Source organism: Elephantulus edwardii, unplaced genomic scaffold (assembly GCF_000299155.1).
Source record: "Elephantulus edwardii isolate Elephantulus edwardi_28Jun2011 unplaced genomic scaffold, EleEdw1.0 scaffold00025, whole genome shotgun sequence".
Classification (NCBI taxonomy): domain Eukaryota; kingdom Metazoa; phylum Chordata; class Mammalia; order Macroscelidea; family Macroscelididae; genus Elephantulus; species Elephantulus edwardii.
The window spans coordinates 17405282-17418865 of NW_006399775.1; the positions used below are offsets into that span (position 1 = coordinate 17405282).

Sequence of the window (13584 nt, forward strand, 5' to 3'; positions counted from 1 at the left end):
CACCTGAAAATCCCTTCCCCACCTTCAAATGTGCTAAACATTAATAACAGCTTAGATTCTCTTCATTTATGTTTATGTATAGATGTATTTCTTTCAAAATGATATCCCATATATTTAGATATCAAGTGGCCAGAAAACAAGATTACATCCTATCTGCAAAGTTTACAGTCACTTAAACATTAAGAAAGACCACCCTCAACTACTAATAAATCTCCATTAGACGTAGTATTTTAAAGGCCATCTCATCATCAATGCATAAAGCTGAATCTGTTGTAGCACAATCTGGTTGTCAAAGCTTCATTATACATTTTACTATACAAATACTTTCAGATGATTTTTTTCTTTTTTCTTTTTTTAAAACAAGATACTCCGCTAAAACAGAAACTTAGGTTAGAGTTCTTTATGATGGTCCTTCCTCCATCTCTTCTTTATTAAGTGTGGTTATCTCCAATAGTAAACAAGTTGATTTCGTGAAGGCAGTTACTAAGTGATGATTTATGTATGATGTTATCTACAATCTGACAACTGCAACAATACAGACTTGAAATCTCAAACAGTCTGTTAATCATCATCTATGCCATGAATGTTTAAATAGAATATATATTTAATATGAAAAAGCTAAAGCACAAGTGCTTTCTCCCACCCCTAAATTCTGTTTTGGGCCCTCACAGTTTTCGGAATGCATTCTTATCCACCCTTTTTCACAAAGTCAGGAGAGCTCAGGAAATATAAAGTCAAAAATATACAAATCTTTTGTTGTTATTATAATAAGATTTTTTTTTCCCATGAATGAAATTATCAAGGACCATGAACTTGGAAAATGAAAATCAAGAGGAATTTACAGCAATTATTTATCTTCAAAGTTCAAAACTGGTCACTTCACAGAAAGACTTCAGGGTTTGTTGAAATTTTTCTTCTAAAAAGTCATTCTGTAGTGGAGTTTTCTAAGAAAAATAAAACAACTTTCAATAACTGGCCCGCTGGTGTGAGAGCTACCGTGGAATAAATTAGCATAAAAATGAGGTGGGGGAAGTCTTATAACTGTTCACTGTTACAGACATAATCAACAAGATCAGTCACTCTCAAAAGCTCATCTTCCTCCTCTTCTGGAGCTCCAGCCTCCTGCCCACCACTTGTCCCATTGGCAGCCAGGCTCACACCAGCTGTGCTATTGTCCTTGGGAGTCTGAGGCTTTTCAGCTGGTTTGCCAATCAAGTTCTCAATGGCTTTGCCGGGGCTCTGTCCATTGGTAGAAGGTAAATCTACCAAGCTATAGTCCAATGGGCTCCCCACCTTTCCAACATTTTCAAAGTCCTCTTCCTCATCGCTTTCTATCCGGTAGGGCTTCTTGGTGCTCTCTGGTTCTGAGGGTAAGCCCCTGGGCTGGCTCCCTGCATCTCTATGAGCACTGTCACAATTCTCCTCTTCATCAGTCTCAATCCGATGTAGCCGCTTCCGGGATTTTTTGCCTTCATCTTCCTCCTCCTCATCTGCTTCTGAATACTCATCTGTGCTTCGGCCCCTCTTTCCAACAGATCTTTTTGATTCTTTAGCCAGCTCATCCTCTTCAGAGTTCTTGGACATATAGCTCTCTAGAATAAACAGCACATTTAAGCCATTGACAGAGTTAACAATAAACAGATCTAGGTAATTCTTTTTGCTCCCATATTCAACCCAACTCCTGCTTACAGATAAACTCATAAAAATCTCTCTTTAATACTTAACCTATGTCTCTCAGTCCCATTATAATGTCGAATGATTCACAGTGTATCTTATCTATGACCTTGTTGTTATGTGCCGTCAAGTCGTTTTCGACTCATCTGATACTCAAGTCAAATGAAGATAGGTGGGTTTTAAATGAAAAAAAAAAAAAAAAAAAAAAGCATTCCCACTAGCCTCATATTAAAAAATCATGTACATGTACTAACAAAGAAAACATTAACACTGAGAACCCTACTCTTGACATTTTCAACACTATGCAAATGTCCATCCCACATCATTAGATACATTTTAGGTCTTCACTTCTTAAATACCAGATTATTTTACCCTTCTTGTAGCTTGGTATAGCATCTGTATGCTGATGATTACCAGAGTTGTTTTGAAGTGATCCCTAAATTCTAGACTCGTGGAACTTCTCAACCACTCACTCCGTATGAATATCTAAACTGGTAGCTCACCAATGTATCCGAAACTGAGTTCCTAATCACCCCCTCCAAACTTGCTCCTTTCTAGTCTCTACTTTCTGAGGTACTGACATCTGTATCCTTCTACTTGCACAGTTGGTCTTGGCCTGTCACGCTAACTTGTTTCTTTCTTTTATTATCCAAACTCGTAGTAAACACTTGGGTCTGTTTTCAAAGTGTGTCTCACCCATACTGCCACAGTCCCACCCACCAATCTTGGATTATTTCAAGGGCTTTCCAGCTAGGCTTCTGTTTTTTATTCCTTCAAACCATTCAAGACCCAAAAGCCATAACAAGTTAAAAATAAGTCAAATAGCATTATCCCTTTGCTTATAAGATCTTAAACTGGTTTTCATCTCACATAGACTAAATCCCAGTCTATATAAAAGCCTAATATGATGTCCAATAAGGTAGTTACTAGTCACATGTGGCTGTACTGAATATATATTAATATATATTTATTCCTGTGGTATATATATATCTCATGTATTAATATACAAATTGAGTATAAACTAATATACAAAATTTAGTTCCTCATTCACTCAATAACTCAATTTTAGATACATTAGTTTTGAGATCTATCTGTTTAGTCAACCATGTGGGAACTACTTAGTTTTCCAGACATAAAGATTTATTTCAGAGAGCCATGAATAATAAAAGCAGAATTCTTACTCAGATCATCATCTTCTGAGATCTTCTAAAATTTCAGCAAAGAATTTAATATAATGGAGACTTTAACAAATATCATTTTTATAAACCATAATTACTGACCAAGGACAGAATAGGGGGTTTTATAGAAAACTTTATTATGTTATTTGACATTCAAAAAGTAGTACAGCTTTACAATCTAAACTTCCTAATTTCTATTTTTGCCTGTCCAAGCCTCTGTGGATGGGAGTGGCTTACGTACCTTCACTCTCTGAGCTGGAAAGCCGGCGCTTGTGAACACGTCGTATTTCTTTACCACGTCGTAAACTCTTTTGGGAACCATCACTTTCTGAATCTTCTTTGTAATTAATTTGTCTTTTCTGGTTCCTCCTTGACCGTCTTCGCCTCGTTTCTATGAAATCATCACTAAAATCGTCGCTAAAATCACTTTCTGTTCAAAAAGGAAAGAGTGAGAAGTGTAGAATTTCAATCTATTAAGTAAATACATGGCAACATTAGGTTATTAAGTAAAGCTATTAGTAGAGTTTAGTTATAAATATTGTCAAGTGAATGTGGGATAGGCTGATTTTTCAAGTGGCTTACCCAGTCATCGGCTTTGCCTTTTGCTGGATGGGAGTATGCAAAAAAGGTGTGTGGGATAGTGATGATGGGATTGGTTAGCCTTGTCATCTCACCAGGCTTAAACTGAGCAGGTTTAGTGGCAAAAGAAGGGAATCTCTCTACCAGAAAGAAAGTAGCAGAGAATGCGGCCTGAGTCTTTGGGGTCACAGAGATTCCTGTGCCAATGAGATAACCTAGACCTAAAGCTAAGCTGAGCAGCTGTCCTGTTTTTAATCTAAAATGTAACATTAACTTCCATTATAAATGCTATCATCTTGAGTACTGTCCCAAGTTCTGTGCAGCCACTGCAACTGATTAGTAGACCTAGCAGTAGAGCAGTGAGAGCCCTGGAGCGATGGTTGCTGTTAGAACTGGTAGGTGAGGGGATTGCTGACACAGGTCTGGCTTCATCAAAATTGGTTTTGTGTTGTGGATGGAGACTATTCTTGTGAACTTGGGATAATCAGACATGTCTGTCCCACAATAACTTTTAAGTGTCCCTTACTTTCTTGATAAAAACAATGAGTTTTATCTGTGAGAGATTTTTTTCCCCATTAGAGTTTTTAATGACAAACTCCTTAACTGTATGTTATTAACAGTCAATCTGGAAGATTAAAAAATGCTTTATACTTAAAAAAAAAAAATAATCGCATCCTTAATATTATGCCTCCTGACAACGTGCTAGTCCTCTATGTTGCTACTGTCGTTACCTTTATGATAGATCACAGAGGATAGGCCTTCTAGCCACAGAAATTGGTGAGTCTTTTCCAAAGCAGCACAAATTTCGAGAGTTTCATTCCTGGGCTTTTTTCCCTGTGTGAAATGAAAATCTGCTAAGTTTAACACACAGGGTTGCTTACTGTCTCAGTGCATTGTTAAACAGAGCTCACTGACTGTGGCACTGTGTCCAGGTTGTTTTTCCAAGAGTGCTATCAAGTTCCACTGAACTATCAGAACCTGTTTTGTTGTTCTTCAAATGTTTTCTTCATGTGCTTAAAAATGGCAAATCAATAGTCTGGGGTTGGGGGTCTACAGTCAAAACTGAAAAAAAGGAGCTTAAATAGTGATGGTAATAGACTATACTCATAGACTATAAATGAAGAATTCATGAGTACAAACTAACAGATAAAGAGGGGAAAGTGCTTTCCTTATAGACCACAAAATAATAAAACAAAATTTAAAAAATGTTAAGTTAAAAATATCGTTAATGGGTGTTAAAACCAGTTAAGCGAAAGAATTTCTTAAATTCTTTTATTGTTACTAATTCCTCACCTTTCATTCCACCTATCAAAAATGGTTTCTTTCTTTTGAAATCTGTCCTATACTTAGTATTACTTAAACAGCTGTACTTTTGTTGTTAATTTATTTCAGCGTAATAACCTCCAGGTTTATCTTCATCATGAGGAGCTTCGTGATTTCTTCACTGTTCTGGATTGTTGCTTAGTATTCCACTGTTTTCATAAAAGAGAGTTTATCCATTCATTTACAGGCACTTAGGTTGTTCCTACCTAGTTGTTTTCTTAACAATGCTGCAATAAACATAAGTAGGCATATATCTATTTATGCCTGGTACAATTTGTTAGAATACATTGCTAGTAGTAGGATGGCTGGATAAAATATTTCTAGTGCCAACATTTTATAGAAATGTTCTATTGTCTTCCATATTTTACGGTCCATCAGCTGCTCCGCAGGAGGATGGGCAATCGCCTCACATTTGATTTAACTGCCTCCAAAAACCCACTGCAGGGTCAGCTATGGGTTGGTTCTGACTTGATGGTACGCAGCAAAACCACCACCACAACTAGCCATGTAAGAATTACAGTTTCTCCATATACTTGTCAGTACTTCCTGTTTTCTGTATTAAACTTTAATACCATTTTGATTTGCATGTCTCAAATGTCCAATGAAGAGTGATGGTGGTATATCACATGTTGAATTGTCAAAAAAAAAAGGTCAGCGGTCTGAATAGACTAGCCACTACTCAGGAGAGAAATAAAGCAACCTTCTGCCCTAACGATTAGCCTGCTCAGAAATCCAACAAGGGTTTCCATGAGGTGGAATCCATTCCAAAGCAGTAGGTTTTGTTTTTTTGTATGGTTGATGATCGTAAGCATTTCTTCACGTTTGTTGACTGTCTGAAATGGCTTTTACTCAAGTCCTTTGTTCATTTTTAAACTAGATTGTTTCTCTCTTTTTTGCTGGTACTGAGGTGCTGAATTTTCTAGAAATTTTAGAGATCAAGTCTATTTTTGGGTATGTTTCTGCTAAATATTTTTTTTCCAGTTGGTAGGTTTTCTCTTCACTATTTTGGAGAAGTCTTGAAGCACTCAAGGATTTAAATTAGTTATTAATGACAAAGAGAAAACAGTATTAGTGAAGGACTCTGTGAGAAACAATATTACATTCTGTGATAATCTAGCTAAAAATTATAAAGCCTGAAGTTCAGATATATTCTAAAAAGTAATTGTTATGTATTCTACAAAAAAATCAAAGTGTAGAGACACACAACATTTGAGGATCATTTCAGAGAAAAATAGAATAGAGACACAAATAAATTCAATGTGTAATTCTGTATTAGATCCTGGGCTAGGAAAAACCAGACATAATGAACAATGTAAAACATAAAGGAAATCCCACACTTATCTGTGAGTTAGATGTACCATGGTTACTTTTTGTGTTTCTAGGATGCTGGAAACTAAGCTCCTGGTATTTCCAACCCCAGAGAGGTGAACAGATTTCAGCACAGCTTCTAGACTAAGGCAGTCTAAGAAGTAGTGTTGGCCATCTACTTCTGAAAAATGGGCCCATGAAAATCTTCTGTATACTTGTACAACATTCTCTGATACAGTGTTGTAAAAGCAGATCCTCAGCACAGAAAGCACTTAAAATATAACACAGAAGAGTAGCTGTCTCACGCCTACCTTGACATGGACAATGTTTTATCCAATGTTGTTGTTATATGTGCCTGTGACTCATAGCGACCCTATGTACAAGAGCCCTAAACTCTGCCTTATCCTGTGCCAATCTCACCATCTCTGACACCTGCCCCCATAATTACTCCAGTCAGTGAAATCAATCCATCTCACTGAGGGTCTTCCCCTCCTGCACTGTCCCTCCACCCTCCCAAGCATGACATCCCTCTCTAAGGACTGGTCCCTCCTTGCACCATGTCCAAAGTATGTCAGGTGTCAGAATCCTTGCCTCCAAGGAGCAGCCCGGCTTCACCCTCTCCAGGACAAACCTGCTCATTTTCCTTGCAGTCCATGGTATGTTTAGTACTCTTCTCCAACACCACAGCTCAAAGGCATCAATTCTCCTTCTATCATCCCTAGTCATTGTCCAGCTCTCCGATGCATAGCAAGCAATTGCAAAGACTATGGCATGTATCAGGCGCACCTTAGTCTCCAGACTGACATCTTTGCACTTCAGCACTTTAGAGAGGTCTCTAACTGCAGATTTTCCCATCGCAATACGTCTTTTTTTAAAATTTCCTAGCTGCTGGTGCCAAGAGTGTTGACTGTGGATCCAAGGAAACCAAAACTGTGAACAATCTCAATCTCTTCACCATTCATTACGAAGCTGCCAAGAGTGTTGACTGTGGATCCAAGGAAACCAAAACTGTGAACAATCTCAATCTCTTCACCATTCATTATGAAGCAGCCAATAGGCCCAGTGGTTAGAATCTTTGTTTTCTTGATATTGAATCTCAATCCAAACTGAAGACTACAGTCCCTGACCTTTCACAGCAAGTGCTTCAGGTCCTCTTCAGTTTCAGCAAGCAAGATTGTGTCATCAAGCAAGATTGTGTCATCTGCATAATGCAGATTGTTGATGAATCTTTCACTAATCCTGATGCCACATTTATCCTCAGAGCCCAGCCTCCCAGATAACCTGTTCTGCATAAAGATTGAAAAGCTATAGAGACAGGATAATAGCCCTGGCATACACCCTCCACAGTTTTGAACCATGCGGTGTTCCCCTGCTCTGTTCTGACAACTGACTCCTGATCCAAGTATAGGTTTTGCATTAGCACAATCAAGTATTCTGGGATTCCCATTCTTGTCAGAGTTAGCCACAGTTTGTTATGATCCAAAAAGTCAAATGCCTTTGCATAATCCATGAAACAAAGACAGCCATTCTTCTGTACGCCTTGATTTCACCCAAGAGCCATATAACATTATCTACAATATCCCTAGTACCAGGGCCCTGTCTAAATCCAGCCTGCACTTCTGGTAGTTCTCTGTTGATGTGCTGTTCCAGTCTTTTTTGCATATTCTTCAGCAAAATCTTGCTTGCATGTGAGATTAATGATATTGTTCGATGATTCCACACTATGTGTGATAACCTTTCTTTGAAATGGGAACAAATATAGATCTCTTCCAGTCAACTGGCCAAGTGGTTGTTCTCCAGACTTCTTGGCACAACTTGGTGAGCACATCTAGGGCAGCATCTGTTAAATGAAATATATATCAATTGTTATACCATCCATTCCTGGGGCCTTATTCTTAGCCAATTCTTTCAAAGAAGTCTGAACTTCTTCCTTCTTCCTTCATCACCATAGGCTCTTGATCATATGTAGTTTCAATAAATTCTTCTGTGTCTGCCAATTCTTTTTGATATAATGACTCTGTATACTCTTTCCATCTTCTTTTAATACTTGCAGGATCACTCAATAGTCTACCCAAAGCATCCTTAAGTAATGCAACTCCAGGGTGAATTTCCTCTTCAGTTCCTTGAGCTTAAGAAATGCTGATTTCTTAATTTTTTTAAATTTTTCTGACTCCAGCTCTTTGCACATTTCATTATAATACTTTACTTTGTCTTGTTGTGCAGCCTTTTGAAATCTCCTATTCAACTCCTTAATGTCTTGATTTCTTCCTCTGCTTTGGCTTTTCAGCTCTCCAGTGCAATATTCAGAGTCTCTTCTGACATCCATTTTGGTCTTTTATGCAATGAAGGAACTTCATTTACTGATGTGGCATGACTCAACATGAGAATAATGTACTTACTAATGACATTAAAAACTGTATTGTGGAATGTAAAAAATATGAACAAAAACCCCTGGAAGTTATTAAAAGTTGCATAAAGATCAAGATCCTAGGCATTACTGAACTGAAATGGACTGGTATAAACTATTTTGAATCATATAATCATGTCTATTATGCCAAGAATGACAAATTAAAGAGAAATGGTGTCACATCCATTATAAAAAAGAATAGCTCAAGATCTATCCTGAAATAGTGCAAAAATAAAAAATAAGTACACAGTCTATTAATATACTCCATATTTCACAGAAAAGTGTTATAACAGACCCTGTGCTTAATTTCAAATTTTGTAATATTAGTGGTTTCTTTATAAAAACATGTGTGTGGTTTGGTTGTTTCCTGCTATTAAACTATGATATTTTATTTAATTTTTAATTCCTAAGTCAGAATGTTGTTGATAGTTTTATGTTACAAAAGAGAAAAACAAATGTGGCTTTGATTGTCCTGCAATTATGTGTACAGGGGGCCTTTATCTTTTCAATTTAAAAAAGGAGGATTTTCCTCCATGTATGAGGAGAAACAATAGTGTATATGTTTTCAAGATTGGTTAGTCAGGTTTCAAAGAGTTTTATTTTCTTTAGGCCTATAACCTAAACCTGAAATTTTTGCCTTGACAACTAAATGCTAACCAGTATTGATTTCTTCAACAGAAGTTAAACTAGAATGTTAAAAGGGGGGGGGACAACAACATTGATCTTGAAATACTGTATTATCAGTAAAAGGATAATATATAATAATATATATATACAAGAAAGACCTGTAAATATAGCTATTATTCAAATTTATGAACCAAACAGTAAAATGAAAGATGAAGTTAAGGATATCTAACAAATTCTACAGTCTTAAAATGATCAGATATGCAATCACGATGCATTAATAACTGGTGAATTCAATGGAAAAGTTGGAATCAAGATTTAGGGATTGGAAGTTAGTAAACAGGGAGCTCCATCGGCCTAGTGGTGAGAAGCTGCACTGCAATCCCCTCAGTGTGATTTTCTGCTTCTGAAAACTCATTGCAGGGTCTGCTATGGGTTGGTTCTGAATCAACGGCACACAACCACCAACAGCCAGAAAAAATGGCCTTGGTAACTGAAATAAGCCTAGAGATCATAGAATTTTGTCTGATCAATGACTTATTCATTACAAATATTCTTGTTATTTGTTATGTGCCTTCAAGTTGCTTGCAACTCATAGTAACCCTATGTACAACAGCACTAAAACCCTGCTCTATCCTGTGCCAATCACACTGCCTCTCACACACCCATCCTGATTACCCCAGTCACTGAATCAATCTACCTCATAGGGGGTCTTCCCCTCTTGCGCCGACCCGCCACCCTCCCAAGCTTGATGGCCCTCTACAAGGACTGGCCCCTCCTTACAACATGTCCAAAGTATGTCAGACAAAGCCCCAGAATCCTTGCCTCCAAGGAGCAGCCTGGTTTAACCCTCTCTAGTATTAATCTGTTTGTTTTCTTGGCAGTCCATGGTATATTCAATACTCTTCTCCAGCACCACAGCTCAAAGGCATCAAGTCTCCTTTTATCCTTCCTAGTCAGTGTCCAACTCTCTGATGCGTAACAAGTAATTACAAAGACCATAGCCTGTATCAGACGCACCTTAGTCTCCAGAGTGATACGACTGCTCTTCAATAATTTGGAGAGGTCCCTAACAGCAGACTTTCCCATCGCAACACATTTTTTTATTTCCTGACTACTGGTGCCAAGAGTGTTGACTGTGGAGCCAAGCAGACTAAAGTTGTTAATAATCCCAATCTCTTTACCATCCGTCCTGACGCTGTTAATTGGCCCAGTGGTGAGAATCTTTGTCTATTTGACACTGAGCCTCAATCCACACTGAAGGCTGCAGTCCTTAACCCTCTGCAGCAAGTGTTTCAGGTCCTCCTCAGTTTCAGCAAGCAGGGTTGTGTTATCTGCATAACGCAGAATGCTAATAGATCTTCCACCAATCCTGACGCCACCCTTGGATATCATAAACAAATATACCTTACAGAGAGTGCAGCAAGGGTGTTCCTTGGAGGAAAGGATGGTAGATTGGAAGAACAGAACTCAAAATGTTTTATCAGGAAATTGTCACATTACAAATGAATGGATTTTTGTTTTAATAATCTTTAACCCCAGCAGTTTTAAGTATTTATTGAGTTAATGCGATGCAGATACAATTAATTTTTTACCTGAATCTCTACTATTCTCTTCAGATTCTTCCTCTTCATCATCATCTGAGTACTTTTTCTTCGGAGTCTTTCTCCGCAAACGCCTGCTTTGCCTCATTGGCCGGGAGGGGTGTCGCCTCAGTCGACGGCTACAGAAATCAGTGTCACTGTCATTAGATGGTGGATCTTCTTCACTTTCATCCGGATTTTCATCAGACACAACAAATTCATCTTGAGACCTATTCAAGAAAAGCCAGATAAATTTGATTGAATTTTGAATTATAAATTTATCTTTGAAAGAGCGGAGTTTTACTTATACTAACTCCAGTGAATCAAAGTTTAGTTAAAAATATCTAGAAGATTGTATCAAGTTTTCATTTTCTAAAATGACAGTGATTTGCAATCTACTTTTTCCATGGGGATGGTTGTAAAGAGGGATCAATTGTGATTTTTAGCATAAATTGTTTGACATCTTGGGATGATTCCCCAACCAATAAACATACCCTAATACTAGTAACTAGTGGTAAGAAGCTGTAATCCCATAGGCATGCAGCTTGAATTCACCAATTGTTCTGTGCGCTAAGAATGGGCAATTTCCTTCTATGCGATTTACTGCCTCTGAAAAGCCACTGGAGGTTCAGCCGTAAGTCCATTCCGACTTGAAAGTACCACAGCCACGATAATGTTGTTTAACTCAACCTAACTTATCTCTGTACACCTTAGTAACTCAGATTAACAACCTGGTATTATTTCCCAAGGTGGATCAATTACCAACTCCTCCTATGTCTATCTCTTATAAATAATCCCTCAAAATTGATTCTTCTTTCCCTTTTCCCATTTCTCATCTCCTACTTGCATGACTATAACACGCCCTCAACGTCCATTGCTGTCAGGTTGGAACCAAATGACACCTGACCCTCCCATGGGTTTCTGAGGCTCTCAGAAGATAGCCCATCTTTCTTCTATTGAGCCTATGGTGGACCTGAACAAACAGAACTATGTGGGCTTTAGGCTAGCAGTGAAACTCACTATGGACTATGCCACTCCCTAAACAATTATCTCAACTCCTCTAATCTCTAGTCACACTTCCATCAATATTTCCTTCAAATGAATGCCAGGAGTCTGAAACATAAGTGTCAAGTTATTCTGTTGTTAAAAAAGACTTTTTGTGGTTTGGTAATAATCTTCAGGATAAAGCCAAAAGATGTATGCATAACAAACAAAACAAGCTACAAATTTATGCTTCTAGCATCAACAACCCCCTTGCAAGGAATTTTCCATTTTATTCACAAATTTTTTTATGTCCTTAGTCACTTGAGTAGTCTAATTATTTTATGATGATTAATACCTTGCTGCCTGGCACATGAGACTTCTCTGCATGAAATGTAATTTATCTTCACTCTGCTTCTAAACTAAAACTGTATTCATCACACTTAAGACTTCACTATAAGACTTTCCCTGATATTCTTTGCATTGAGCCAATGATTTGATTTCTACTTTACTGTACTCGAGTAACAATCTGTAATATGATTTTATCTTTATATGACTGTCTCTAATAATCTGAGAAGAGAAAGTTTGTAGGATCATTTTAATATTTAGGATTTTCATCTTCAAAACAGGATTCCTTTACTCAAACCCAATTTCTATGGGTCAAAAGAAAATAGTTCTGACTTTAAACACTCATCTATTTCTTATATTTGACTGGAAACCTCTCATCAACATTGATGCTTCTTCAACTTTGTAGTTCAGAAGGTGGCTCAAAAAGGAATAGGAGCTCAGAAGGTGATTCAGAAAGGGATAGGAAGAAGGCTCTCTACCAATGAAAGCTTAATTGCAGTTAATCACAATTTTAATTGCCTTAATACCCTTTACAGCACATGATGCTGCTACATGTGCACACAACAAAAACCCCCTAATAGCAGCCAAGCTTTTCTCTGCTAGATGTGTATAAGCCTGACTCGAGGGAACATGATCAGGGCAGACCACGCACCCATCACTGATCTTGAATTCATCCTCACTCTCTTCTTCATCCAGGTTGCTGTCACTGTCCAGATCATTTAGTCGCCGGCGTTTCTTTCGCCGTGCAGCAGCAGCCCTCTGGGGTCGTTTATTTTCTTTCCTTTGTTCATCCAATATAGTAGATATATCTTTCCCACGGTGACCAGTGATGGTAGAGATATCTTTTCCTCGGCCAACTCCTGCGTTGAAAGAGAGAGAACTGACATTTATTGAAAGTCCACCATTCATTTCTAGATGAAAGTGGTATTTTCTTAGCAGCTTTTCATTTGATTTAATTTTCTTCCTACCTATATAAAGTTTTCTGACAATTCAGCCAGTCAACAGTTTTCTTCAAAAGAGGTTTAGGTTTAGTATTCATTTATCCTACTGAACAAAAGTTCACGATATAGAGAACTTATTTTAATGGAGGCAATTAACAGTTAAGATTCATCCTTTAATGCGTAAAATTCCAAGTATTTTAGTATAGTCACAAGTTGTGTAACTACTATTACTAATTATAGAATATTCATGAGACCTAATTCCATCGCTCTCAAAAGACATGCCGTATCTATTATCAGTCATTTGAAAATCTACTCTTGAAAACGGTCCTTGGGACATGGCTTTAGAAGGAGGTCAGTGTGATTTCAGTATTAAAAAAAAAGAGAATTCAGCAGCAAATATGTCAATAAGGCACATGTACAGAGACTTCTTCAATTAAACTACCAACAGCCTATTAATTGTTAACCTTTCCTGGTGTGTTTATAATAAATATATATAGCTCTCTGATGAAATTAATTTCAAATTCTATTTTATATTCACCTAATAAAGGCGCACTGCCATGGGAAAGTCTGCTGTTAGGGACCTCTCCAAAGTACTGAAGAGCAATGGTGTCTCTCTGGAGACTAAGGTGCGTCTGATA

The 13584-nt window shown here is 37.6% G+C and overlaps 1 protein-coding gene across 1 annotated transcript in view; it reads right to left on the minus strand.

Annotated features, from left to right (window-relative positions):
- Positions 1 to 324: 324 nt before the first annotated feature.
- RSF1 (remodeling and spacing factor 1) overlaps positions 325 to 13584 on the minus strand; it is a 149460-nt gene continuing 136200 nt past the window's right edge. The window contains exons 13-16 of the mRNA XM_006882884.1: positions 12658 to 12865; positions 10689 to 10906; positions 3094 to 3282; positions 325 to 1592 (exon numbers count right to left, since the gene is read on the minus strand). Coding sequence (XP_006882946.1) covers positions 1036 to 1592; positions 3094 to 3282; positions 10689 to 10906; positions 12658 to 12865 — 1172 coding nt within the window. The 3' untranslated portion in view covers positions 325 to 1035. The remainder of the gene's footprint in view (positions 1593 to 3093; positions 3283 to 10688; positions 10907 to 12657; positions 12866 to 13584) is intronic.